This window comes from Schistocerca piceifrons, chromosome 7 (assembly GCF_021461385.2).
Source record: "Schistocerca piceifrons isolate TAMUIC-IGC-003096 chromosome 7, iqSchPice1.1, whole genome shotgun sequence".
Taxonomy (NCBI): Eukaryota; Metazoa; Arthropoda; class Insecta; order Orthoptera; family Acrididae; genus Schistocerca; species Schistocerca piceifrons.
In genome coordinates, this window is record NC_060144.1 from 10,825,299 (window position 1) to 10,852,798 (window position 27,500).

A 27,500-nucleotide genomic window follows, 5' to 3' on the forward strand; every position below is an offset into this window, starting at 1 on the left:
TCCCCAGGACCATCTACCCCGAAACGCAGTAAAATATGAAAAAGAAATAAATTGGCAGTAATTACTGCACAATAACTGAGTAATAAATGTTTGTAAAACAATCTATCTCTCATCAGTTTTACATCGTAATTACAATATATTTCCATTAATAAAACATTTCATTTGATATGTCGTTTTTTTTTCACTTTTAAAACGTTTATTACCATTTAGGACTGCTAACTCTGCCACTGGATCTGTAGCTGTCTGTCTCCAGTTTTAAGACAAAAACAATTCATCATACAACGTCTCTCCTGCCAAATACGCAAAACGCCTACTTAAGGATGACATTTGTTGTATATGCCTAGACCCTGTGTGAATTGAGCTGGTCTAAGGATATGCCATGAGAGTTTGCTTGCAATGACTAAGGATGTCGAAGTGCATGTTGTGCAGTTAAGCATCCTATGCGTTTCTGTTATATGCGTTACTCGTTGCATTCTGTTTGCAGTATGTGATGTCCAAGACAGCTGGTATTTTAAAAATGAGTCAGCGTCATTCTCTTTGTCTAAAAACTTATTTTCTTCATCCTTTCTTTAGGGTGTTAAATGATTTACTCTGATTCTTGTATTACGTTTTAAATGTATGTTTCAGTTGATCTCTGTAGGGCACACAGAACTCTCTTGCTGGATATGTGAGTCAAGCCTCAGCGCACTGTGCATCTGCAGCGAGTACATTTCTGTGCTGGGTTTTTACGTCGTTAACATTCCAAATGTATTCGTGAGACTGCGAGCCCTCGGCTAGGGAGACAGCGATGCCTGTATGGAAGGAATTCGCACGGACTAGTGATCATGTTCATATAAAGTGGAAGCCTTTGCAGGCACTGCTCCCTCCACAACAACTGTTTGAATCGTAATTGTGTTTGGACGCTGCTAAGTGTGTGTCACAGGAATTCTTGCTTGGTTGTGAAATTTCTTGCTATTATTTTCATCTGGTCCTGTAAGTTTTGGTGTGTTCATTGCTCGACGTAAGCATTCTGTATACCGTTATAACTGTTTAAATGACAGTACTAATTAGGCTGACATTGAAATCACTTCTCTGTCACAGTATGTTTTGTAGTATAAATTTTCTTATTACAGCTTTGCTTTGTAGTTGTTTAGAACTGCCGTTCTGTGTAACTAGCTTAGGACAAAAATGATTTTGTCTGAAATTTTTAAACAACAATTGTGTTGAAATTCGCTGAATATAAATAAATTCTAAGAAAATTAATCATGACAGGACTCAAACCCAGAGACTTCTGGCTATAAATCTAGGACTTTGGATTCTGCCAGGATAGTTGCTACAAGTGAAATTGGGGTGGGAATGAGAGCAGATGTAGGCTGATAGGACAATTGGCCAGATGTGTAAGTAGACCTGGATAATTAGAGAGTTATCTACCTTGTCCCAGAAGACTCATTCTCTACCACTGGAGAGAGACGTGATTGGTATATTTGTTGAAATGATTTGTTTTTAACAACAATTGTGTTCCTATGCATCATACTGATCTGAAGATAACTTTTCGATACTGTGGAAATCAGGAATCTGACTGGATAAATGCGATTTTTCTGTGGAAAGTAAAAGTATTACAGCTGATAGAGTTGTGTACTGCTTTTGTTTCAGGCAAAGTGGGGATCACGCTCAACATTGACTGGGGAGAGCCAGCGACAAATTCCGCGGAAGACATCGCAGCCGCCGAAAGATCACTCCAGTTCACTGTAAGTCCTGCCATACTGCACAGATACGTGCATCATTTGGTGTGGTGCGTGGAGCTGGTGCGTGGAGCCTTTAGATCTCTTCCCTTTAACTACTCACTTCGCAAACGAAAAATACTGGTATGATAATTTAAAACTGTTGTTCATAATTTTTACATTTCTTGCAACTCACAACGATTAAAAAACAATTGAGACGTAGTGTCAGGGCTACATTTAGGATAGCCTATGATGTAGGCCCTAACAGGGGAAATTTTGCGATGACTAAAGCGCAAATACAGCAGATGAGATTAATGTCAATACAAATATCAATATTTCAGTTTATAAAATAGGGTATTATAACTAGAATTATACTTATTTATTGTCAAATGGAAGGTAACTATGGAATATATTAATGAAGCTTATTTTAGCTACATGTAATTGAAATTCAATACGTCTCCAAATAATCAACCTCAAAAGTAAAGTCTTCAGTAATCTTATTAGCTAATTTCTTTGTTCCTACATTTCATACTAATGAATCCACTTGCAATATCTACACATCTTAGTTGTCTTTAAAAACTCGTTTTTAATACTGAATGCAGCCAAATCGTTGAGACTGTCTTGATTCCGTTAACCATTCTTTTGAAACTCTTACCCGCATTACTAACTAAAGTTCCACGCGTTCGACCGGTCGCCTCTGGGAATTCGATAAGAGTCAGTGCTTGGTTTGAAAGGTAACTGGCAACTTAATTCGTATCAGCTGTCCTCTGGAAAATCCACATTAATAAAAACACACAAAACAATTACGCTCACGCCTTTACCGGTTATAAGAGGGTCAACGCCACCGAATTAAAACCATGACACTTGATTATTTAATTGTGATTCTGGCACCTATGGGGATGGGCCTAGGTAGCATTTGCGTAAATGTGGCCTAGCGTAGAGTTATCTCTAAGGATTTACCGGCGTGACTGATTAATGCTCTGCTTGCGGGTGTTGTTGTTTTCATTTAATTCACAATATTTCGACGACCACCCCAATCGGCTTCTTCACTTTCTGCAAGCTTTTATGTGTAGCTGCTGTCTAAACTCCAACCAGACTGTGAACGATTATTTATTCCATTTGTTATGGAAGTCATACTGCCTGTGGGCGACTTTCACTTCTTGTTTCCATTATGGGGAGGCTTTGGTTTTTGCACTTCGTTTATTACGCTTTGGAGGAACCAAATGGGTGTTTGTAACCGTACCTCTGACCGTATCGTTCTAGAAGATTTATTTTATACCGTGTGAGGCAATACTGACCTTACGATTTATCTTAGAAGATAGATTAAGGAAAGACAAACCTACGTTTCTAGCATTTGTAGACTTGGAGAAAGCTTTTGACAATGTTGACTGGAATACTCTCTTGCAAATTCTGAAGGTGGCAGGGGTAAAATACAGGGAGCAAAAGGCTATTTACAATTTGTACAGAAACCAGATGGCAGTTATAAGAGTCGAGGGACATGAAAGAGAAGCAGTGGTTGGGAAGAGAGTGAGAGAGGGTTGTAGCCTCTCCCCGATGTTATTCAATCTGTATATTGAGCAAGTAGTAAAGGAAACAAAAGAAAAATTCGGAGTAGGTATTAAAATCCATGGAGAAGAAATAAAAACTTTCAGGTTCGCCGATGACATAGTAATTCTGTCAGAGACAGCAAAGAACTTGGAGGAGCAGTTGAACAGAATGGACAGTGTCTTGGGGAGCAAAATAACTGATGCTGGTGGAAGTAGGGAGGATATAAAATGTATACTGGCAATGGCAAGGAAAGCGTTTCTTAAGAAGAGAAATTCGCTAACATCGAAAAAGTGTCAGGAAGTCGTTTGTGAAAGTATTTGTGTGGAGTGAAGCCATGTATGGAAGTGAAACATGGACGATAAATAGTTTGGACAAGAAGAGAATAGAAGCTTTCGAAATGTGTTGCTACAGAAGAATGCTGAAGATTAGCTGGGTAGATCACGTAACTAATGAGGATGTATTGAATAGAATTGGAGAGAAGAGGAGTTCGTGGCACAACTTGACTAGAAGAAGGGATCGGTTGGTAGGACATGATCTGAGGCATCAAGGGATCACCAATTTAGTATTGGAGGCAGCGTGAAGGGTAAAAAACGTAGAGGGAGACCGAGAGATGAATACACTAAGCAGATTCAGAACGATGTAGGTTGCAGTAAGTACTGGGAGATGATGGAGCTTGCACAGGATAGAGTAGCATGGAGAGTTGCATCAAACCAGTCTCAGGAATGAAGATCACAACAACAACAACAACAACAACAATGTGAGCAACGCCTTAGCAAGGACTAATTTTGGTTGGCACTTTTAATTCGTTGTTGAGGAAGAGTGGCATAAGCTTCTTTGCCAGCGCCTGTGATTTCGTTCCAAGGTTGTCCACATGTTTATAGGAGAACAAGTGTTGGTCCGAAAGTACCTCCTTAATTCGGCTATCAGCGAAATTTCGCATTTGCACAGCGGTTTTGGCCCCTTCGTATTTTAATTCATGATTATATTCGATGCAGTGCAGTCGCTTTGCTTGGTTGCTTTAGTAAGATGTGTTGCTTATGTTCGTTTCTGCTTGTTGGATGCCAGCCTACTGATCTTTTTGGAGGTAGTCAGCATAAAGCATATGAGCGAGTCTTGGTTTTCCTTTTTCTTTCTCAATCTCAGCCTCATTCTGAGACGGTGTCTTTGACTACGACGCTCGTTTAGTTTGACGATCTGAACGCCCATCCCTTCGGAAGGCTATTTGTCGGTTTTGTAATCCACCGGTGACACATTCTTGGTCAAGAATGTAGGAGCTCTAGCGACCGGAGTATTTAGCATAGATTTCTTTGTGACAGATGGTGAGGGCTCGATGCCCAGAGATAAATATGACTATACAGAATTCAAAGTGAGAAACTGTTTCTGAAAGTAATCAAGAAATTATATATACGCATTAAGTTAAAATAAATGAATACAATGAATCTGAAATTATGGTCATAGCATAGTTTAGAAGGTGATATCATTGCCATGAGCAGAAGTACTCGAAACTATCCAAGTCATTAACAAGCCAGCTTTGTGCTGTAATACAGAAGTTATCCTTCTCTAGCGACGGACACCTGGCAATCAAATATTGAAATGGCGGAAATGTAATTCAAACACTTAAAAATGTCTCACTGCGGATAGTGTAGAAATATAGTAAATATTCGCGGTAATATTACATGTTCCAGACAAATAAATGTGCGAGGGATGGAAGGAGATGAGATGGGCAGCAAGGCCAACTTCCGCACTGGTACGAATTGCGTCTGAAAAGTGACGAGCTCAGTTAAGGTTATTTGCACATTAATTAACGAAGAATACTATTACTACCGAAATAATATAACTGCAAAATAAATATGAATGTGACTGGTATGTCGAATTTCTGACAGTTGAAACGTAAGACCACTTTCGACAATTTTGATTCTGTTACTGTATTTACTTTCCGTGTCAGCTAGCAGAGAGTAACCTTACTCACACAAGTGTGTTGTGTAATATGGAGCCACGACTTTTAACGACTTCTTCACGTAAATGTCAGATTCACGCTTTACTTTTGCTACCCGAACAATCAGTTTACAGCTGCAGCTGGAGACATTTCTCTCAAATGCCCCTCTTCTGCGACCATTTGTTTCAATACGTTTGCTTAAATATTTTTCATAGAAGTCCAACTTAAGAGGGCTGTACTCGTTGCATCATTTCCTTGTGCAAAGCTGCTCGTATAGCATAACGCGCAGCGCACTAGCTTACGAAACAGGGAAGTGAACCACTTTCGAAGGAATCCGCGCAGCGGATTAACGGCCGTAGGGTGGTATGTTCATCGGCCTACATGTGGATTCTAGGCGGTTTTCCACACTCGTTTAGGGACATGCTCGGCTTTTTCCCAAATTTCACCTCAGAGAATGCGATACGCAAACAGTTAAAACACAATAATAACAGAACAATGTTTACACGATTCATAGAAGATTGCGCACATGTCTTCCCTGACTTAGATTACCTTGACGACTGTGGGGATGGGCATCCGGCCACAACTTTAAATAACGAAATAAAGTTTACGAAATCCTGAAAAGGCGGACACCTTACTAGATACAATAGACGCTAGCGAAAAGTAAGAAGTATTATATCGATGTGGTTACTGACCCATTTAAAAGAATGTAGCTCCACCTTGGGTTGAGGTGCGAGGGGCAGTGGCTGACCGATCAAACATAATAATACTGTACCGAGAGCAGCTATTTTGATATCGTTTTATTGGGCAACCAGTTTAGCCGTTCCAATCACGTCATCTTCAGGCCTGTCGCATGACTGACACCAGGTACCACTCGTGCATGTAGAGGACATGAAGATCGGGTACCTTGTCTTATACATGAACGAATGGTGTCATTCATGCGACAGGCCTAATAAAATAAGATCAAAGTAACGGCTCAGGTTACCTTCCATTAGGAAAGTGGGTGCACTCAGCGACTGTTATGTGGTTTATAAATTATAGAGCGCAGCAATCAGTTGTCCCTTTTTTTGCAGGTTTTATTACGCAAATCCAGATTTAGGCTAGTGTCTAGCCATTTGAATTCAAAGAACTGTGAGTGACGCCCGAACAACAGGGAACTAACATGCATCGAGATTAGAAAATAGTGCATTGAAAATGGCTAGACACTAGCCGAAATCTGAATTTGTGTAACAAAACCTGGAAAAAAAGGCCACCGATTCGTGCGCTCTATAATTTATAAAAGTAAAGGCTGTTGGTACGGTATTATTGTATTCATTTAACAAATGTTTACGGATGTCTAAGGTTTTTCTGGATCCTAAATGAAGAACCACCTGGGTATGATGACTTATTAAAACTGAAGTAATTCCATAAGCTGTAAATAAACTAAGTATACAGCGCTGTCCTGAGTGTCACCAAGGACGTCAAACATTAATAGCCGCTCGTACCTACAACTTGTCACGAAGATAACTGACGCATACAGGAAACAAATACAATTACTACGACTCGTTACCTGCGTGTAACACGAACTAATCTGGTCACGTTACTAGGTACAGTCACGTTCCACTTAAAAGTACAACGTGTTGTCACCTCACAGTGCGAGTGCAAAAAGCGATAGCGGAAAGTACTTTTGCGGGAGGTCGCAACAGTTTGCTGTTATCGGCACCGACGTAGCACATGACTGAGACATTGTCAGAAACAGTTCATTGACGGTATAGGTAATTGTGTTATTAGACAGAATTCTGCGATGTCAAGAACAGTACAATAAACACCAACCTTCAAACACTCGACTGCTGTTGTCGCACAGCACTGGACTATCAGGTTAGCAAAGAAGGTCTTTTGTCAAAAATTCTCTTGCCATTTCATCTGTGTCAATCTATTACTTAGTCGAGAAATCCGCCCTTTATATTTTAAATTATGCCGCTGAATCTACACTGATCAGCGAAAACATTACGACCAGTGCCCACCGCCACGTCGGATGCCGCCTCTCTGCGCGGCTGACATGTGACGCGGTGACACAAGTATGTAAGAGGACACGGACAGGGGATCACCCTAGTGAAGATATGGGCTGAAAAATGGGGAAATCCACTGAGATAAGCGACTCTGACAAAGAACGGATTATTATTGTGCAGAGCCTGTGAACGGTTATCTGGAAAACGGCGAAAATAGTCGAATGTTCACGTGCTACTGTTGTGAGCATCTAAGGAAAGAGGTAGAAGGACAGTGAAACTATCTCTAGGCGCTGAATTGTTGAACGTCCACGACTCTTTACAGAACGTCGGAGGCCTGTATTCTCTGTAAAGTAGGATAGATGGTGATCTGTGGCAGATCTTCCGAAAGCGCACAATACTGGTGCACGCACAAGTGCTTTAGAGCACACTGTTAGTCGTACATTGTTGAACGTGGAGCTCCGCAGCAGACCATCTCTACGTGTTCATATGTTGACCCAACGGCATCGTCAATTACGATTGCAGTTCTCGCGGGACCATGGGGATTCGACCGTCAATGAATGGAAACGTGTCGGCTCTTCGGCTGAATCACATTTTTGCAGCATTAGGTCGATGGTCGCCTCCACAAACGCCGTCCTTCAGGTCGACGGCGGCTCGAAACGTGGAGCGCGCTACCGACGCAGGCTGGCGGCAGCAGTATCATGCTCTGGGAGACGTTCTCCTGTGCTCGCAGGGGTCCTGCGGTATTAATCGAAGACACGCTGACTGCTGCGATCCACCTGCATCTCTTCACGCTTCGTGTCTTCCCCGTCTGCGATGTCGTCTTTCATCAGTTTAATTGTCCGTGTCTCGAGCCAGAACCGTGTGGTAGTGGTATGAGGAGCATTATAGAGCACGCACGTTGATGTCTCGGCGACCAAATTTGCTTGATGTAAATCCGCTGGAATCCATCTGGGTCGCTATCGGGCGCCATGACCGCGTACGTAAATCAGCGGCCCGTTATTTATGCGAATTACATGAGTCGTGTGTAGACATCTAATGCCACATACCTCCACAAAACTGTCAACAAAGTGTCGGATCCCTGACATGCAGAACCGGTAATGTATTTGCTCCAAAGCAGTTGGCCATAATGTTTCGGCCCACGAGTGTATATCTTTTTATTATGTCACACATTCATCCATTGACAGCCAACCATCCCTCCATATGTGGCGAGGAGAATGAAACGAAAAATACGGGAGAAAGAATGTAGTTGCAAAAGCTGGAGAAAGAATGTAGTTGCAAAAAGAGCATAATTCAGTTGATGTTTTGTCCGCTCCAGTAGATAACTACTCGGCGCGGCTCAGCCATGCGGCGGACGCGGGTTCAAGTCTCGGTGTTGTCAGGATTTTTCCTTCGTGGGAGTATTGGAACTGGGTGCAATCACCCTTGTAATGCTGATTAGTCAGTCTCATAATGCTAATTAAGGAGATACACTATCTAGTAGTGCAGCTCCAGTTCTCAACTAACAACGACCGGTGTGCTCGTCCAATGCTGCTCCATTCCGCATCCAGTGACGCCATTGGCGGAGGGTGACACGGCGATCTGTCGGTGCCCATGGGCCCGATAGATCCTGTGGGCAGAGTTCGCGTTTAAAATCAGATGTTTTACGAAAAAAAATGAAGCTTCAGAATTAAACCGACCAGTAGCCGATTTAGACGAACTATGGAGTCATACGTAACTCATGTGAATAAGTGGCAGTGTGCTAAGACTACTGTGAAACAACAGTGCCGGTCAACGTTTCATTGTTGTGAATGAAGAGCTTAGTTTCGAGTTCATTTCTTCTATATATAACAGGAAAGCTTCGGACTATCACGTAGAAATGGTCAGAAAAAAATTGCAATACGTAAAGGCGGGGGAAGCTATGCTTTACGCATTATTTAAGGAGCACCAGATTTCTCCTGTTTATTCTGCCAAAAAAACTGTGTAAGAAAGTGGGTTCCGTCCTATTGATGCCACACTATTTAGACCTGCATCCTATAGTAGTGGTCTGGAATCTTGCAAGGAATCAGATATTTGGTCGTAACAGGTCAAGCATCCCGCGCTCTAACCCGAAAAGCTAATGGCTGATGCTTTTGCCGCTAATAAATGAATGTCCCGTGTCACCTTGCTTTGTGAAAGCCTTTGAACGTAATGCTACTTCGACGACTTGCCTGTCAATTTCGATGCTTTAATATTCAAGCAGCATTTCAATTACAGTCACAAGGCCGACTGGACCTCCTTCCAGACCTCTCCAGGAGTAAAACGTGAGTTGGTCATTAGGAATGAAACACGGAACCTCGACGTTAACAGACCACGTGTTGTGTTTCCTTATGCTGCTGTAACATTACCTACCGTGAAATTAGACGACTAGAAAGGTCGTAAATCAAGACAAAAAAGTGTGGAGGAGAGAAATTTTTAACAAACGAGGGAACTGAAAACTCAACGAAGTCTGTCAGTGTAAATTCGAACGAAGAGTGGGCGTTATCATCCGTCACTGAAACAGCAGACATCACTGGGAAAAAGAGTTTTACGGACACAGCGAGCGAAGTGTCTTGAGCAGCCAAGAAGAGTTGTGGTAAACGTCTTATTTGTGTTCTCTTTGACAATATGCACTTGACTTAGTTGTGAGTAAAGATGCGTAACGTTTGACAGCACTCCACTTCTAACAATACTGGAGTGTACGGTGTCGCTACGTCACTTCCTGTCTCTCTGGCGCAAACACGGCGATGCTATCACCATGGCCAGCAAACGAGTTCGCGTTGCTGATTAACAGAGGACGTAATATGTTTGGATAACGTTTAAGCCCGCAGACGGACACATTAATCGCAACGCGACGAGTTAGCATTCTAGGAAGGTTATCGTGAAGGAAAGCGGGAGCGTCTGCAAGGAAGGTGAAGGTTGTGTTGCTAGTGTGGTGTCTACGCATACTGAGCGAAACACACTTCTAATCGAATGAACTGGTACTCTTCTTTACACACTGGCCTCCTATTTGGCAGAAATCGTGATAACATTCCTCCTCTTCTTTTTTGTCCCTTTCTCCTGCGCACTGAGTGCCTCGCAGCCTTTCCAACATCACATTTTGACTTGCTCGCCTGAGTACTTACTTTGGGTGTAGCTTATTTGCTGCTGCAAGACGTTTAACTGGGCGCTGTTTCAGCATCTTTGGGGTGGACATGGCTGATATACGCTGATGATCCCAAAAATTATGACCACTGCTCACCGCAAGATTGATTGGCACCTGGTGGCGCAGCGAACACTTGCCACCGTAAGGAAAACATACTGGAGTCCAAAACTCAAGCACGAAAGTATCTTTCGCGTTATGTGTCACTGCCAAGTAATATAGCACGACAGAGCTTGGACCATGTATAAAAAGAACTGCTACAGTATAGTACAGACGGTAAATGAAAGAAATACACGATGCTACGAACAGAAGTGACACTTTTATTCAAAGACGGTAAGTACACTGAAACCGCCGAAATTTTTCATGGACGCTGGACACTACGGCGGAACATAGTTGTGAACAGGGTGCGTGACCAGCACGGATGGCAGCGCCTGCTTCCATGCTGGCCACAGGGTTGGAGAGGATCCAGCAGCGCGGCTAGCCACTGCCGGATGGTGGATGGTGCACGTGGGAGTGGTGCGCTAGATCTGCCCCAAGCATCCCACTTGTGCTCGATAGGGTTGACAGAGCGAGGTGGCGCAGTGGTCAGCACACGGGACTCGCGTTCGCGAGGACGACCCTTCAAACCCACGTCTGGCCGTCCTGATTTAGGTTTTCCGTGATTCTCCTAAATAGCTTCAGGCAAACGCCGGGATGGTTCCTTTGAAAGGGCACTGCCGTCTCCCTTCCCCATCCTTCCCTAATCCGCTGGCACCGATGACCTCGCTGTTTGGTCCCCTCCTCCTCCCCACCCCCACCCCAAATCAAGCAACCAACCAACCTCGATGGGATTTAAGTTGGACGAAACGGGCAGGCCAGTCCATTCGCCGAGTATTCTCTCGTTCGCATATCTTCTCCACCTGCCCTATTGCTATCCATAATGAGCCGTGGTAAAATTTGCTGTTTTGAAGAGCGCGCCGCAGCGCGTAGTGTAAAGCAGTCGCTCTCCGTTTCTGGCGGTGGCGCCGCTGTGGAAATCGCAGCTTTGGTGTCTCCCTCTGGTGGAAAAGGGGAAAGGTTTCTTGTTCACGTGCATTGAAAGGGTGCTATGAGCTCACTAGGGGGTCAGTCAGTCGGAGGCAGTTGGTCAGCCAGGACAGTCTGTCTGTCTGGGCGAGTCTGGTCAGTTGGTCAGCCAAGTTAGTCTGGGTCTGTCTCTCGTCCGCATTGGTGAGTCCGAGTCGGTCAGTCGGAGTGAGTCTGGGGGCAGTCTGTCAGTCTCGGCGAGTCGGTCAGTTGGTCAGCCAGGTCAGTGTGGGGCAGTCAGTGTCTGTCTGTCGTCCAGAGTGCTAATATGTGATAGGCCGCCAGTCTGCTCGAGTTTGTTCAGGCAATGGACATTGGCGGTTGGATTGATCGGTAGGTCGGTCTCTTCCTGGGGTAGGGATGTCGGGTAGCTTGACAGCATGTTTCCTCTGCAGGGGTGGGTCCGACCGAGTGTATCGCTTAGTCAATGTCAGTCTGCCGTCTGGAGTGCCAGGGTGTCTGTCTTTCGGATCGACCCTTAAGGCCAGTTGGATCGATGTGTTGGTCGGTCGTGCACTGAGACACAAGATGCCTTGCCGTCTTCGGCTTCGGCGCATGCGAGGTCGCCACGTGAGTCCGGTTGTCCGCGCCGTCTAGAGAGGAGTAGTGGCTTCGCGGCCGACACGAGAGCAACAGGAGCCAACCCACGACATCAGTCTGGCCGGCGCGAGCTGCGACGCCGTGAGACGGGAGATCGGTGCGCCTTCCTGCGTCCGTTGAAGCGGCTGGCAGCTGGCGTTTCGGCAGAGCGTTTTGTGGGTGCTGCGCCAAGTCTTTGCCAGAAATCGCAGTTATTGGAAGTTAAGTGATTAGTGATATGTTGTCTCATTTACTTGTTAAATTCTACTTGTCTTCTTGGTCAGTCTCTCGTCACCAGCTTGCTCGTCTGTCTCTCGTCCGCACTTGTTAGGCAGTTAATGTCTGTCTGTCTGTCTGTCTGTCTGCCTGTCGGGCTGCCATACGTTAATAGCTGCCTCTGTCATGTTTGTCGGATTCGGTGTTAACGAATTTATTGCTTAAAAGCCGAATTCTTGAAATATGTTTTTATCTTGCCTATCATCTTGCAAGGTGGTATATGTGTAATGTAGAGCATGTTATACATTTTATGTAAGTCTGCGTTTTATGGGTTTTATTTAAATAGTCATTTTAGGTTATCAGGTTGTCATCCTTCCACTGCAAGAGTCCTTCTAAAAAATGCACTTTCGGTGGCAAATAATTTGAGTGTTGTACCATTTCCATCCCTCTTACGGGGTGCATAGTTTACGTGTTTGTGTGAGTTGTTAAATTTTTTTTGTTTAAAGTAATTTGGTGTGTTGCAGATTTGCACCAGTGTATTCTTTCAGAGGTTGTTGTGAGCGGTCATGACTATGGCCGTGTTGAAAGGGAGCAGGCAAGCTTCCCAGCACGAAGGCTCATACTGTCAATATTGTTCTTTCTGCCTCTAAATAAAATTGTAACTTGATATTTCGAGGGTGCTTTTCTGCTTATAATTTTAAATCTGTTTTTGAAAAAGCTTTTAGGAATAAAATTCACATTTGTTAAAAGTAATTTCATTTTCCATCAGTTACTTCCTGGCAACTACTTCCACGCTCACCTAGTGTGATTAAATGTGTTAATGTTCTTGATGAATCGCTAGTAAGTAAAGTAAATTCTTTAAGAAAAGACTTCGAAAGTAAATTTACCGTTCACATAAAAATGAAATCAGGTCCGAATGCAGCCCCGAGACGACAAAGGAGTACACGATCTCATTCTAGCAGAACACGCAACTCCACTCACAGTTTGTCCAGTCTCCTTATGTTCTTGTCGCAATTGCAAACAGTGCTGCCGATGTGCAAGTGTCAGCGGAAAATAATGTACCGGTTGTCGGGCAGCCGCCGTAGCACTGTGGAAGGCGAGTCCGCGTGCCTTGCACTTCTGTTAAACGTGGTTGCAGTTGCATCCGGCGTGCGGCGTAGATCCTTTCTTGAATTTTCACAATGTAGCTGCTATCTGCTGTTGTACTTGACCACCTCCTCTCCTTCCGGCAGCAGTGTCTGTGGTTCAGAAGCCTCACACCACGCAAATATGTTGTGAGCAATGCCAAACTCCTAGATTACACAAGGCACACTTCGGACATTTCCAGGTTGCCGGTGGTTCTTACCTGTGTGAGGTCATCCAGATATCGCTTCTGGGGCATGTTGTAATGAACACCACAGCAGTTCATCGCAACTAATCGCTGTTCGACGCACGCTGTCATTTCCCGTTCCTCTGACTGGCTCATTTTCCGGAGCCAGTCACATTTGGGGTCACAGTCACCCTAGTTCAAATGGCTCTGAGCACTATGGGACTTAACATCTGAGGTCATCAGTCCCCTAGAACTTAGAACTACTTAAACCTAACTAACCTAAGGACTTCACACACATCCATGCCCGAGACAGTATTCGAACCTGCGACCGTAGCGGTCGCCCGGTTCCAGACTGAAGCGCCTAGAACCGCTCGTCCACACCGGCCGGCCAGAGTCACCCTGGCCTCACACCATTTGACGTAGAGATTTCTCTGCAAGACTTGGAGTATCTTTGGAGACGTGCTCCCGCACGTCCATTCACTATCTGGTAGCTAAAATGTTTATGTATCTCATCCTTACGTTTTGAAGAGGGGAGCCGGATGGAGAAAGATTCTAGCGACGGTATGGACCGCAGATTATGGCCTGACGATGGGAACCAAAGTCTCAGAAATGGAAATGTGGCTTCCTGTTTGCATGCTACTGTATTAAGTATCTACGGAAAGTGGGCGACAAGGAATAGGACGTCCACATCTCATCCGAAAACACGGAGATCGAAGGCTTGTTTGCTCTGAAAAGCAGGATGGGCGGCGATCTCTGGCAGGTCTGACAACAGAGTGCAATGATACTGTAGGCACAAGTGTTTCTGAACACAGCGTTCAGCGCACATGTTGAAAACAAATCTTCGCAACAGACGCCCACTACATGTTCCCATGTTGACCCAACAGCATTGTAAACTACGATTGCGGTGGGCGTGGTATCATCCAAATTGGACTACGGATAAATGGGAAAGTATCACCTAGTCGAAAGAATCACGTTTCTTGTTACATCAGATCGTAGGTCGTGACCAGGTATGATATCCATCCGAACGGCTTCTCGTAACATGCAAGCCCTCGCGGACGCTGGGCTGTGAGCAGAGCGGCTTCTCGTAACGCGCATGGCGTTGCGGACGCTGGGATGTGGGAGTTGTATTGTGCCATGGAGAACCACCATCTGGGATTCTATGGGGTCTGCGGTAATAATCGAAGGCACCATGACAGCTGTGGGGCCGGCCAGGGTGGCCGAGCGGTTCTAGGCGCTACAGTCTGGAACCGCGCGACCCCTACGGTCGCAGGTTTGAATCCTGCCTCGAGCGTGGGTGTGTGTGATGTCCTTAGGTTAGTTAGGTTTAAGTAGTTCTAAGTTCTAGGGGACTGATGACCTCAGAAGTTAACTGTCGTGAGCCCTGACATGGTGAAGCTCAGCACTGGATATGTGTCTCATCAAATTTGGATTTTCGGGATGTTGCAATGTCGGTTTGAGATAAAACATATTGAAAGTTCTGGACTGAGGAACTCAGGCTATGTATTCATAAAACAGGGTTCGCACAGCAACTTCAGCAGACGCACGTTCCTACATGAAGTTTATTTAAACCAAAACATCAAGAGGAGACCAAGGTGGGGAGTCAGAAGTAGATTAGGTTTTATCATCAATCTTTGGTGTTGACACTGAAGGAATATCGGACGGACTAACAGAAATATCATTAAAATATATGCATTGGAAATATTGATATTTATTTATCTATTCTTCATTTAGTCTAACAGATTTTTGGCTGCAAGCCTCCTCTTACATAGGATCTGGATCCACAGCTGCAAAAAATTACAAAACACTCTCAGTTTCTACCTGTAGTTCTGGTTCATTTATGTACATATGGGAAATTACTATCAGAACAACTATAATTACCAATACAAAAGTGAAAAAATGCGGATGGTGTAACCGTTAAACAACTACAAAAATAAATCGAAACCATCTGGGAGATTGAACAAGTACCAGAAGAGTGGAAAATAGCGCATATTCTTCCGTTACATAAAAGGGGGCCAAAGAGGCGTAACCACTTGCCGTGGGATATCTCTCCTCTCAGTGGCGTACCGGTGTAAAAACCTGCTCAGCAGATTATAAAATCAAGTGGAGGAGAATACCAGGTTTAGAAGAGGAAGTTCTTGTATTAAACCTAAAGCTCTTAATCATATATCAGAACCTTCGAGTCCAAAATCTTTATGTAGATTTTAAAAAGCCTGTGACTCCGTCGATAAAGGTACCGTGTTGAGTGTCCTAGAACCACTTGGAGCTGACAATAAAGCAATGGCAATAATTAAGTAAACTTTCACTAATATACACTCCTGGAAATTGAAATAAGAACACCGTGAATTCATTGTCCCAGGAAGGGGAAACTTTATTGACACATTCCTGGGGTCAGATACATCACCTGATCACACTGACAGAACCACAGGCACATAGACACAGGCAACAGAGCATGCACAATGTCGGCACTAGTACAGTGTATATCCACCTTTCGCAGCAATGCAGGCTGCTATTCTCCCATGGAGACGATCGTAGAGATGCTGGATGTAGTCCTGTGGAACGGCTTGCCATGCCATTTCCACCTGGCGCCTCAGTTGGACCAGCGTTCGTGCTGCACGTGCAGACCGCGTGAGACGACGCTTCATCCAGTCCCAAACATGCTCAATGGGGGACAGATCCGGAGATCTTGCTGGCCAGGGTAGTTGACTTACACCTTCTAGAGCACGTTGGGTGGCACGGGATACATGCGGACGTGCATTGTCCTGTTGGAACAGCAAGTTCCCTTGCCGGTCTAGGAATGGTAGAACGATGGGTTCGATGACGGTTTGGATGTACCGTGCACTATTCAGTGTCCCCTCGACGATCACCAGTGGTGTACGGCCAGTGTAGGAGATCGCTCCCCACACCATGATGCCGGGTGTTGGCCCTGTGTGCCTCGGTCGTATGCAGTCCTGATTGTGGCGCTCACCTGCACGGCGCCAAACACGCATACGACCATCATTGGCACCAAGGCAGAAGCGACTCTCATCGCTGAAGACGACACGTCTCCATTCGTCCCTCCATTCACGCCTGTCGCGACACCACTGGAGGCGGGCTGCACGATGTTGGGGCGTGAGCGGAAGACGGCCTAACGGTGTGCGGGACCGTAGCCCAGCTTCATGGAGACGGTTGCGAATGGTCCTCGCCGATACCCCAGGAGCAACAGTGCCCCTAATTTGCTGGGAAGTGGCGGTGCGGTCCCCTACGGCACTGCGTAGGATCCTACGGTCTTGGCGTGCATCCGTGCGTCGCTGCGGTCCGGTCCCAGGTCGACGGGCACGTGCACCTTCCGCCGACCACTGGCGACAACATCGATGTACTGTGGAGACCTCACGCCCCACGTGTTGAGCAATTCGGCGGTACGTCCACCTGGCCTCCCGCATGCCCACTATACGCCCTCGCTCAAAGTCCGTCAACTGCACATACGGTTCACGTCCACGCTGTCGCGGCATGCTACCAGTGTTAAAGACTGCGATGGAGCTCCGTATGCCACGGCAAACTGGCTGACACTGACGGCGGCGGTGCACAAATGCTGCGCAGCTAGCGCCATTCGACGGTCAACACCGCGGTTCCTGGTGTGTCCGCTGTGCCGTGCGTGTGATCATTGCTTGTACAGCCCTCTCGCAGTGTCCGGAGCAAGTATGGTGGGTCTGACACACCAGTGTCAATGTGTTCTTTTTTCCATTTTCAGGAGTGTAATTTCCAAAGTTAAAATTTTAGGTGAAATATTAAAATCTTACCGAATTAAAACAGCCGTGAAGCAGGAGGATGGACTGTCTTCATTGTTATTCAATTCCATACTGGATACAGTAGAACGAGAATGGAGAGAAAGAACAGAGGAAGAGGCAATAAATGAAGTGAATCTTTGGAGAAAGAGAGGCAATCTTGAAATTGACTGCTTACTTCTGCTGAAGATTAATCTCTTTTAGCAGAGAACCGAAAAGGTGCAACGCAACAGATAAACATTCTCCAAGAGGTAGCAGAAGTCACTGGATTACAAATTTTATTGAGAAAACTGCATGCATGACGAACCTTAAAGGAAACATATGAACCAAAATATGGAAAAATTAAGTTTCAGAATTTAAATACTCGGGAGAGAAAATCCAGCTGAATGCGCTGGACAAATCAGCTAACATAAAAGGAGTCATAAAAATGGAAACGACATACCACTTAACAATGAACATGTGCAGTGATAACTTATTGTCCGTTAGCACAAAACTGAGACATTACATTATGGTTATTAAACTGGGAGTCTTTATGGTGGCAAAAGTCATAACTACAATCAGGGCGAAAGAGGTAAATAATTTATACGAGAAAGAAGAAGAATAACTGGAAAAATTTCGGATCCAAAGCATAGTACTGGGAGCAGGATATCTAGTAGCACCAAGGGGGTGAATGAAAAAGCTGGAAGACATTTTATATCCACTAAAAAAGACTGAATACAAAGGGGCTGACGAAAATAATACTCAACTTCTGTCGCAAAAATCCAGAAACCCAAGTTCGTGGTTTATAGAAGTTAAGAAAGATCTACAGAAGTCGGGAATAACAGTCAAGGAAATAGAAATCAGACATGAATTCAGGGAAATGGCATAAAGTGTTAAGGGCTTTCAAAAGAAAATACAAAAGAAGGCAGACGGAATAAACAGAGGGAAGAAGAGAAGAAGAGAGAGGGCAGAATGAAGAATTACTTTTAAAAAAAGAGAGAGAGAGAGAGAAATGTAAATCAGCTGTTTCATGTAGTACTGAGTTGGCCAAATTCGAATAATAATAATAAAAGACATTAAAAATAACAACAAAGAGAATCAAAACGGATACAGAGATTAGCGAACACAGGGCTGTCGTAGCGAGACTGAATAGTGTAACTCTCAAATACTCAAAAAATATACCTATTCAAAAAAGCACATAAAAATTCACTCGACGCTTTCCTAAGAGACGATCTCGTTCCCTTCCAAATTAACAACACGCCAGTAAGTGTAAAGCGAATGTGGCTTGAATTAAAAAAAAAAAGAAAAAAGAAAAATAGCCGGCCGGAGTGGCCGTGCGGTTCTAGGCGTTACAGTCTGGAACCGCGAGACCGCTACGGTCGCAGGTTCGAACCCTGCCTCGGGCATGGATGTGTGTGATGTCCTTAGGTTAGTTAGGTTTAAGTAGTATTAAGTTCTAGGGGACTAATGACCTCAGAAGTTGAGTCCCATAGTGCTCAGAGCCATTTGAACCATTTTTTTTAAATACTATCGACAGCGATTGAGAGATTTATACCAAATAAATTAACAAACGACAGAGATAATCCCCCTTGGTACATAAAACTGGTCTGAACACTGTTGCAGAAACAAAGAGAAAAGCGTGCAAAATTTAAACGAACTCATAATATCCGAAATTGGCAATCTCTTACAGAAGTTCGAAAATTAGCGCGGACTTCAATGCGAGATGCTTATAATAGTTTCTACGACAAAACCTTGTCTGGAACACTGGCAGAATATTCAAAGAGATTCTGGTCTTGTGTAAAATATGCTAGCGACAAGACACAGTTAATCCCTTCTCTGCGCGATAACAATGGATTTCCTGTCGATGACAGTGCTGCTAAAGGACTGGTAAACCATTTTTCTTGAATATGTCGATCAATATCTGACAACGTAACTGCTTCATGAGTCTGTGCATTGAACGTTAAATCCCACATTTCTGTTTTCAGAATTTCTAAGTCTTTAACAAGACACACATATAGCTTTCGATCTAGACGCTCATATAAAAAAAGAAACTCTGACTAAGGAATGGGTGTTATAAGAACGATGGGCATTACTCACCTGTCCTAAGGACCATGTAAGGGCGGAGGGAAAAATGAAATAAATCAGTAGGCTCTGTTTGGGTTCTGACGCAGTCCTAAATTCTCACTTATACGCCACTGATACGGTTATTTTACATCTAAGTTCAAATGGCATCCAATGGGCAATCTACATCTATGAAGGCTGTAGAGTACCAGTATCTTAATTCAGTATAAAAGGTTTGGTCTCTTTTTCGCAATCTAAAATAGTACTAAGGACGTCAATCATCTAGCATGAACTGTTACTAGAGGTTGTGATGCCGTGACTGAAGCCATAACATTCAGCCAGGTGCGTTGTACAATGCAGAAGTGCCTGAGGAAGAAGGCAAAGAAGCAAACAACGATAATATTTTACAAAACAATGGCGATTCCGGCTCTGTTATACGGAATCGTAAAGTAGACGCTCAGAAATCCGTTCTTTGAAACTGGATTCTTTTTTCGGTGAAAAGTAGACATGCGCAAGGAATTTAAGTATGCAACGTACTGAGGAAGGCAAGGGAGGTCATGGAACTATCTTACACATATGTGTTTCACATATGTTGACAAAATCGAGGTATCTACCGACAGATGGCAGATGGAAGACTAACGAAAATATGAGCACCTGAACAGGATGATTAGGAAAGCGTTGAAAGGACGTGATGAAATAGAGAAGAGAAAGATTCATGCATAGTTAATAAGAAAACTATAGCAAGATTCCTAGGAAATATAGTAACACAGAATTTCAAGTAGCTAGTTCCACAATATGCTACAGTTTGAGACTTCAGAACAGTGATATTGGTTTCCAGATATTGTATTCAGGTGAAATGAAGTTTAAATCCATGTCCGCCCATCCTGATCTAGATTCCTTTTCGATTTACTTCAGTAATTTGAGGTGAATGTCAGGATGATTGCTTCAGCAAGGCTGTGGCACACTACTTTCTGCAGCCTTGTCCAACGGAACCAGTGTTCAGTCCCTGCTGAATTCGATTATCGTGACGGCAGATTGAGTGTGCTACGTGTACACATATTTTGTGTGACACCAAAACTGCTTCCTTAATTGCTAGGACCTAGAGACTGGGAAAAAAGGGGCCCTGGTTGTAGTGTATTTTCATAACACGTGAGCCAATTACATATGTCTGTCTTTTGTTCATATTTGTGGTTGCTTTAATAGTCTTAGATTCTCATTTCTATTGACCAAATGAAATACTGCATTTATATCCATTGCCCATCGAGACAGTTTAGTGTGTGTATTGGGGGCGAGTGGAGGGGGGGGGGGATGAGAGGCCAATGGGGAAGGGGCCTAACAAGTTCAGCACTAATGTTTAAGTGATTCGTTGTATTAACTAAACTCGTTTAAAGTATTAACGAGTGCGTTAGTAGCCATCGTGTTTGAAGTCTGCGACGGTAGGAAAATGATAAAATAACATGAATGCTGCTTCTAAATTGTTTGTTTGCTTACCTCTTGAGCCACCACATGTGACTCTATGAATTCTTGATTAATATACTGAAGTTCCTGGGATTTAGAATGCGCGATTGGATTTTTGTGATCTGGTTAGGATAAGGTCTACGGGACAACCCAACGCATTTGCCGCGTCTACTCTGAAAATATTGTCGCAGAGCTCACATGCAGGGTGGTGGGAAATGATGTTCACAACTCAAGGGCACTCCTCAAGTCACCGTACAACACGCTTCCTTTTTTTTTAAGTTGTAAGTCTTCCTCACAGGGATGTACACTAATTCCAAATGCAGTGTTACTCAGTGAACTCTGCATAAACTATAACTCTCATACTTTCTGAATTCCTTTCTAAACATATATTTTTCAGTGTAGCAGAGATGACGCACTTTCTGTTTGTTGTTTCAAAACTTAATATTTTCGACATCAAACAGTATACAGTGTGTTAACTGTAATTTTGGCCAATTGCTAGAGCAGACTTTAGGGAGCAGAAGAAGCAAGCATGACCTCCACAAAGACCGCCACGAGTTCAGGAGCGATGTAGGGGAAGAGGTAACAAGCTACGGTTGCTTCCCACACAGCAGGGACATTAAACTGTGCTCCAGGCTTCCACAAAAGCCAAACAAACGCACAGAGGTAAAAATCGCTTAAATATTGTTCGTAATAAAAACTGAAGTCATATTATTTATTGACATGTTTAACAAAGGTCCCAACTGCAAGTATTTAATACAGTTACAACACGGGAAGGAAAAAAGTATGAAATACATTGAAGTACAAAACAGCAACACGGCAGTCAAAAATGGTTATCTTACACAGTGCTCTCAGCAAAGTAACAGTGGCTGCAACCAGAAACAAATGAGCAACGGCCGGACCCTTCTGACTTCTGGCGATTCTGGTCTCGTGAGCTGATCGGCAACTTACAGTTAACACACACTACGTTTGTTGGAACACGTGAGGCAATACTGACCTAACGAGTTATCTTAGAAGAAAGATTAAGGAAAGGCAAACCTACGTTTCTAGCATTTGTAGACTTAGAGAAAGCTTTTGACAATGTTGACTGGAATACTATCTTTCAAATTCTAAAGCTGGCACGTGTAAAATACAGGGAGCGAAAGGCTATGGTTCAAATGGCTCTGAGCACTATGGGACTTAACATCTGTGGTCATCAGTCCCCGAGAACTTAGAACTACTTAAACCTAACTAACCTAAGGACATCACACACATCCATGCCCGAGGCAGGATTCGAACGTGCGACCGTAGCGGTCACGCGGTTCCATACTGAAGTGCCTAGAACCGGGGAGCGAAAGGCTATTTACAATTTGTACAGAAACCAGATGGCAGTTATAAGAGTCGAGGGGCATGAAAGGGAAGCAGTGGTTGGGAAGGGAGTGAGACAGGGTTGTAGCCTCTCCCCGATGTTATTTAATCTCTATATTGAGGAAGTAGTAAAGGAAACAAAAGAAAAATTCGGAGTAGGTATTAAAATCCATGAAGAAGAAATAAAAACTTTGAGGTTCGCCGATGACATTGTAATTCCATCAAAGACAGCAAAGGACTTGGAAGAGCAGTTGAACGGAACGGACAGTGTCTTGAAAGGAGGATATAAGATGAACATGAACAAAAGCAAAACGAGGATAATGGAATGTAGTCGAATTAAGTCGGGTGATGCTGAGGGAATTAGATTAGAAAATGAGACGCTTAAAGTAGTAGATGACTTTTGCTATTTGAAGAGCAAAATAACTGATGGTGGTCGAAGTAGAGAGGATATAAAATGTAGACTGGCAATCGCAAGGAAAGTGTTTCTGAAGAACAGAAATTTGTTAACATCGAATATAGAGTTAAGTGTCAGGAAGTCGTTTCTGAAAGTATTTGTGTGGAGTGTAGCCATGTATGGAAGTGAAACATGGACGATAAATAGTTTGGACAAGAAGAGAATAGAAGCTTTCGAAATGTGGTGCTACAGAAGAATGCTGAAGATGGGTAGATCACATAACTAACGAGAAGGTATTGAATAGAATTGGGGAGAAGAGGAGCTTGTGGCACAACTTGACTAGAAGAAGGGACCGGTTGGTAGGACATGTTCTGAGACATCAAGGGATCACAAATTTAGCATTGGAGGGCAGCGTGGAGGGTAAAAATCGTAGAGGGAGACCAAGGGATGAATACATTAAGCAGATTGAGAAGGATGTAGGCTGCAGTAGGTACTGGGAGACGAAGAGGCTTGCTCAGGATAGGGTAGCACGGAGAGCTGCATCAAACCAGTCTCAGGACTGAAGAGCACAACAACAACAACGTTTGTCATAGCTACATCGGTCAAAGAATATTTCAGGAAAGGAGTGAGTCTCGCTGACACCCGTCTGCATTTCCGGTTTCAGGCCGGGATCTGGGCGCACCCCATCTACACGAAGCAAGGAGACTACCCAGAGGTGGTGCGCACGAGGGTGGACGCCAACAGCAAGGCGGAGGGCCGCCTGCGGACACGGCTGCCGCCGCTCACGCCGGAGGACATCAGCTACATCCGTGGTGAGACATCAACGGCCCCTTGCCGTTGCAATAACTGCAAGTATACGTTCAGAGCCCCAACACAAGTCAGTCGGCCCACAGATCGCTGTCTTACGAGTCCCCCTGTTAAAGACACCTGGAGACCATAGCTTCCTTCAAATCAGTCACACAAATTCTAGAAGATCGACCACGTTTCCTTAGTCTCTCCGGAATCCATCCCCTCACCAATTTTGAACAACTATTATCATCCATTCATTCTAAATGGCCATACCACAATACCTTCTACTAAAGTTACGTTATAGTTTCCTATCAGGTCCCGGCGAAGTGCAGCAGCAATAAGCAGGTAAACAAAACGGCAGTAGATGCAAATCGTTATTATGTGTTCACTATATCGGTGCGGATTGGTCACCATTTAGAGATACTTTTTCAGTAAATGTTCGTGGCTGTTTGGTGATGTACTATAGTAGTATGTCTATGTTCTTCTGGAACACTTTGAAGACGTACATACGCAACGAGGACACTTCCTACATCCGCACCGTACCCATCTGAATCATCGCGCTCTGGCCGTTGTCCAAGATCAGGCAGCCGACCAGGTGTGTCGTTTACGTACACTCACACACATACACATATGCACACATACACAAACACACACACACACACAATGTTTACAATTACAGTTTGCTTTTTGATCAAATATACTTTGATTTGTTTCTTTAAAGGTCTTTAAAGGACACACACACACACACACACACACACAGACACACACACACACACACACACACACACACACACACACACACACACACACAATGTTTACAATTACAGTTTTCTCTGTGATCAGTGCACACACACACACACACACACACACACACACACACACACACACACACAGACACACACACACGCACACAATGTTTACAATTACAGTTTTCTCTGTGCGTGTGTACAAGAGGTTAAAATTTGCATAATTTCTTACGAATTATCAGTTCAAGTATTATAAGGGTCGTTTTACGCCGGTTGAGGTGGAAAAAATCCCCTTGCGTGTGTCGTTTTTTCCAGTGTGTTGTGCAAGTGTAGGCTAGTTCGATTTGTGTTCCACGGAAATAGGTCGATCGGTCAACGACTAATAAAGTTCGGTTTAAGTACCACGGAGATAGTTCGTTATGTGTACGACGTCCTGTGTACCACGATTGATAAAGTCTGTCGCTATCCATCGACTTTACCAGAAGAGTGGCTGCGGCAAGGAAAACTGGAGAGATATGTAGCAGCCAGGATTCCTCACCCCTTACAGTAATGGGAACTAAGTCAAAAAGGTAGCAGGTAAGAGCTCGCCTGCGAGCTCGCAAATTTTGGAAATGGAAGACGTACCACCAATATCTGCATCTGAGAAACTGCACTTTACGTATTCTGGAAATTTCCGTTGACCAGTTTGCAGTGTATCCTTTGTCAAAGACTGCCTTCTGTTTGATAATACTGACATAAACACCAATTTTAAGTTTCCAAGGGCGTGGATCGATCATTTTTATTTTATTATACGCCTCCGCTGGCTGCATTTTAATTGTCCTGTGTTTCGAGTGCTTATGTTGCTTTGCGAATCCTTGTACGGTATTAATCGATTTGTAGGAGCCCTGAGCAATAAATTTTCTGAACATAAGACTCTTGAGAGTTCTGCTGAAACGTTCAACTACGGAAGCTTTCATATTTGAAAAAGTGGACTAGTGATTAATTCTGAGATGTTGCATTAACTTTTTGAAACTAGTATTGTAGATTTATTTCCCAAGATCAGTTTGTAAGTGTACTGGAACCCGCCTGCTTTCTCTGCAATTTTTTTTAAGCGCGTTTTCAACTGCAACACCGCCTTTAGTCTTCAGAGCAGCACCCTATGCGTATTTGGAATAAATCTCAACCACTGTTAATAAATATGTATATCCAGAATTCCATTTCGAATATGCAATCATATCAGTTAAGTATGCTTGATGGAGGCTGCCAAATCCTATTGTGATAACTGCCCACATAGGATACGTCCAGCTGGCCGCGCTGGCCGTGCGGTTCTAGGCGCTACAGTCCGGAAACGCGGGACTGCTACGGTCGCAGGTTCGAATCCTGCCTCGGGCATGGATGTGTGTGATGTCCTTAGCTAGGTTTAAGTAGTTCTAAGTTCTAGGGGACTGATGACCTAAGATGTTAAGTTCCATAGTGCTCAGAGCCATTTGAACCATTTTTTGAGGATACGTTCAACAGGCAGGACGATGAAGCTCATCAGCAATCGCACCTTGCATCTTTCTTTAATTTGATGCTTATTGAAAACATCTTCCCAGGCCCAGTTCAACGCCGTTGGCTACTCAACAAAAGGGGACCACTACTGTTGGTAATAACGTCTCTAGTCAGGTATTAGGGAAAATGGAATTAATGATGGACGACAAAATAAAAAAATCGCAAAGGCAATTACAATCTGTTCGGGAGGAAAACGAAGAAATGTGGGAGGAAAACAAACAAATTCAAGAGAAAATCAAAACTAAATTGAACACGTTAACAGATACTGTCAATAATTTGCGATCCGAGCTTACTGAGATGTTCTCTGAAAAACATGATCAGCTCAGAGAAGGATGTAAAGTCAAACGCGAAGAAATCGAAACGGAAACTCAAGAATTTCGGACCCACGTTGACAAAAAAATGCAAGCAAATAACTGAACTGTTTAGTAAAGCTCTTGAGAAAACACATGTGCAAAATGATGAGATCATTAAAACCAATAATACAAGCAAGAAGGTCAAAAATCGATGAGTATAATCGTTAACAGCGTACGGATCTATCACAAATTTAATTGAAATATCTACAAGTGACAGAAAACTACTAGTGGTCCACAGCAATAAGGGGTAAACAATATGAAAATTGTCAAGAAAAAAATTGGGAATATGAAAACGTACTTATTTTTCGTAAGTCAAATTAAAGTGGCACCTCCAGCACGTGACCAGATGAGAAGAAACGCCGATTCCAAGAACTATCCCACTGAAGATGCATTAAAGTAAAATGCAAGACACGTGTAAAGGAAATAAAATACACTGAAGCAAGAAAAGAGAATTTTTGTTTATAAAACGAATATCTCTTCGCGTCCACAGCGCGTGGTCGTGCGGTAGCGTTCTCGCTTCCCGCGTCCGGGTTCTCGGGTTCGATTCCCGGCGGGGTCAGAGATTGTCTCTGCCTCGTGATGACTGGGTGTTGTGTGATGTCCTTAGGATAGTTAGGTTTAAGTAGTTCTAAGTTCTAGGGGACTGATGACCATAGATGTTAAGTCCCATCGTGCTCAGAGCCATTTGAACCATTTATCTCTACGCAATGTTCGCTCGAAAACTCGTTGAAACTGATATGTGTTCACTGATAACAGAAATTCCTGTCAATTGTAGAGCTTCATAGGCACGTTGAACAGTCCGCGTTGATATACCAACAAATCTCGTCGTCGTAACTGCCGCCTGCTTCACGTCTGTTGTCCAGCGAGCTACGTTAATTTAAGTATTAGCTGTATTTTTCTTACTTGTCACTTCTTCTTCCGTGTGTTTTTGCTTTTAGGAAGCTTTAATTGTCGAGTGCTAGTAATAGTGTTCCATAGATTTCGTGTTTGTTTTGAATACAGTCAGAGAGAGTCCCTTTAGTCAACCATAGTGCCAGCAGTGCTAGTGTTTGTTTTCAATACAGTCCAGAGACAGGTAGTGCTATTTTCATTGTTTTCTACAAGAAGTGTCTAGCAACCACAGTTTAGTCAACTATCAGCCGCCTTTAGTGAATTAGCAGTGTAGTTAAAAGTTGATTAACTCTCTACAGTAAATTGATTTCTTAGGATGGATAGGATGTGTGACTGCTGTGTGCGGACACAGGAGGAGCTGGCCACTGTTCGAGAACAGCTGAACGTGTTGATGGCCGCGGTCAGCCGTCTTCAGGCTGCTGCCTCGGAGTGTAGCGGCAGTGGGCAGTCTGGTGCGTCGCATGGTACACCCCAGGTGTTACATGCTTCACCCACTGTCCCTGCTGTCGAGACATCTTCGCGGGTACCGGGCGCGGTTGGGCCACCCTCTCCCCAAGGGGAGTGGCGGGTTCAGCGACGTTCGCGGCGCACGAAGCGGAGGGTCAATGTGGAAGCTGGCCGTGTGGCATAACCCGCTATGCCTGTGAGTGGACATGTGGCCGCTCCTTCAGCGAGGTCCGAGCAGGCACACGGGGGGAGGGGTTTATTAGGTATTGGGAG

General features: G+C 44.0%; 1 protein-coding gene across 1 annotated transcript in view; it reads left to right on the forward strand.

Annotated features, from left to right (window-relative positions):
• Positions 1 to 27,500, forward strand: part of LOC124805060 (myrosinase 1-like) — a 231,969-nt gene that overhangs the window by 123,043 nt on the left and 81,426 nt on the right. Inside the window, exons 7-8 of the mRNA XM_047265484.1 lie at positions 1,633 to 1,727; positions 23,136 to 23,283. Coding sequence (XP_047121440.1) covers positions 1,633 to 1,727; positions 23,136 to 23,283 — 243 coding nt within the window. The remainder of the gene's footprint in view (positions 1 to 1,632; positions 1,728 to 23,135; positions 23,284 to 27,500) is intronic.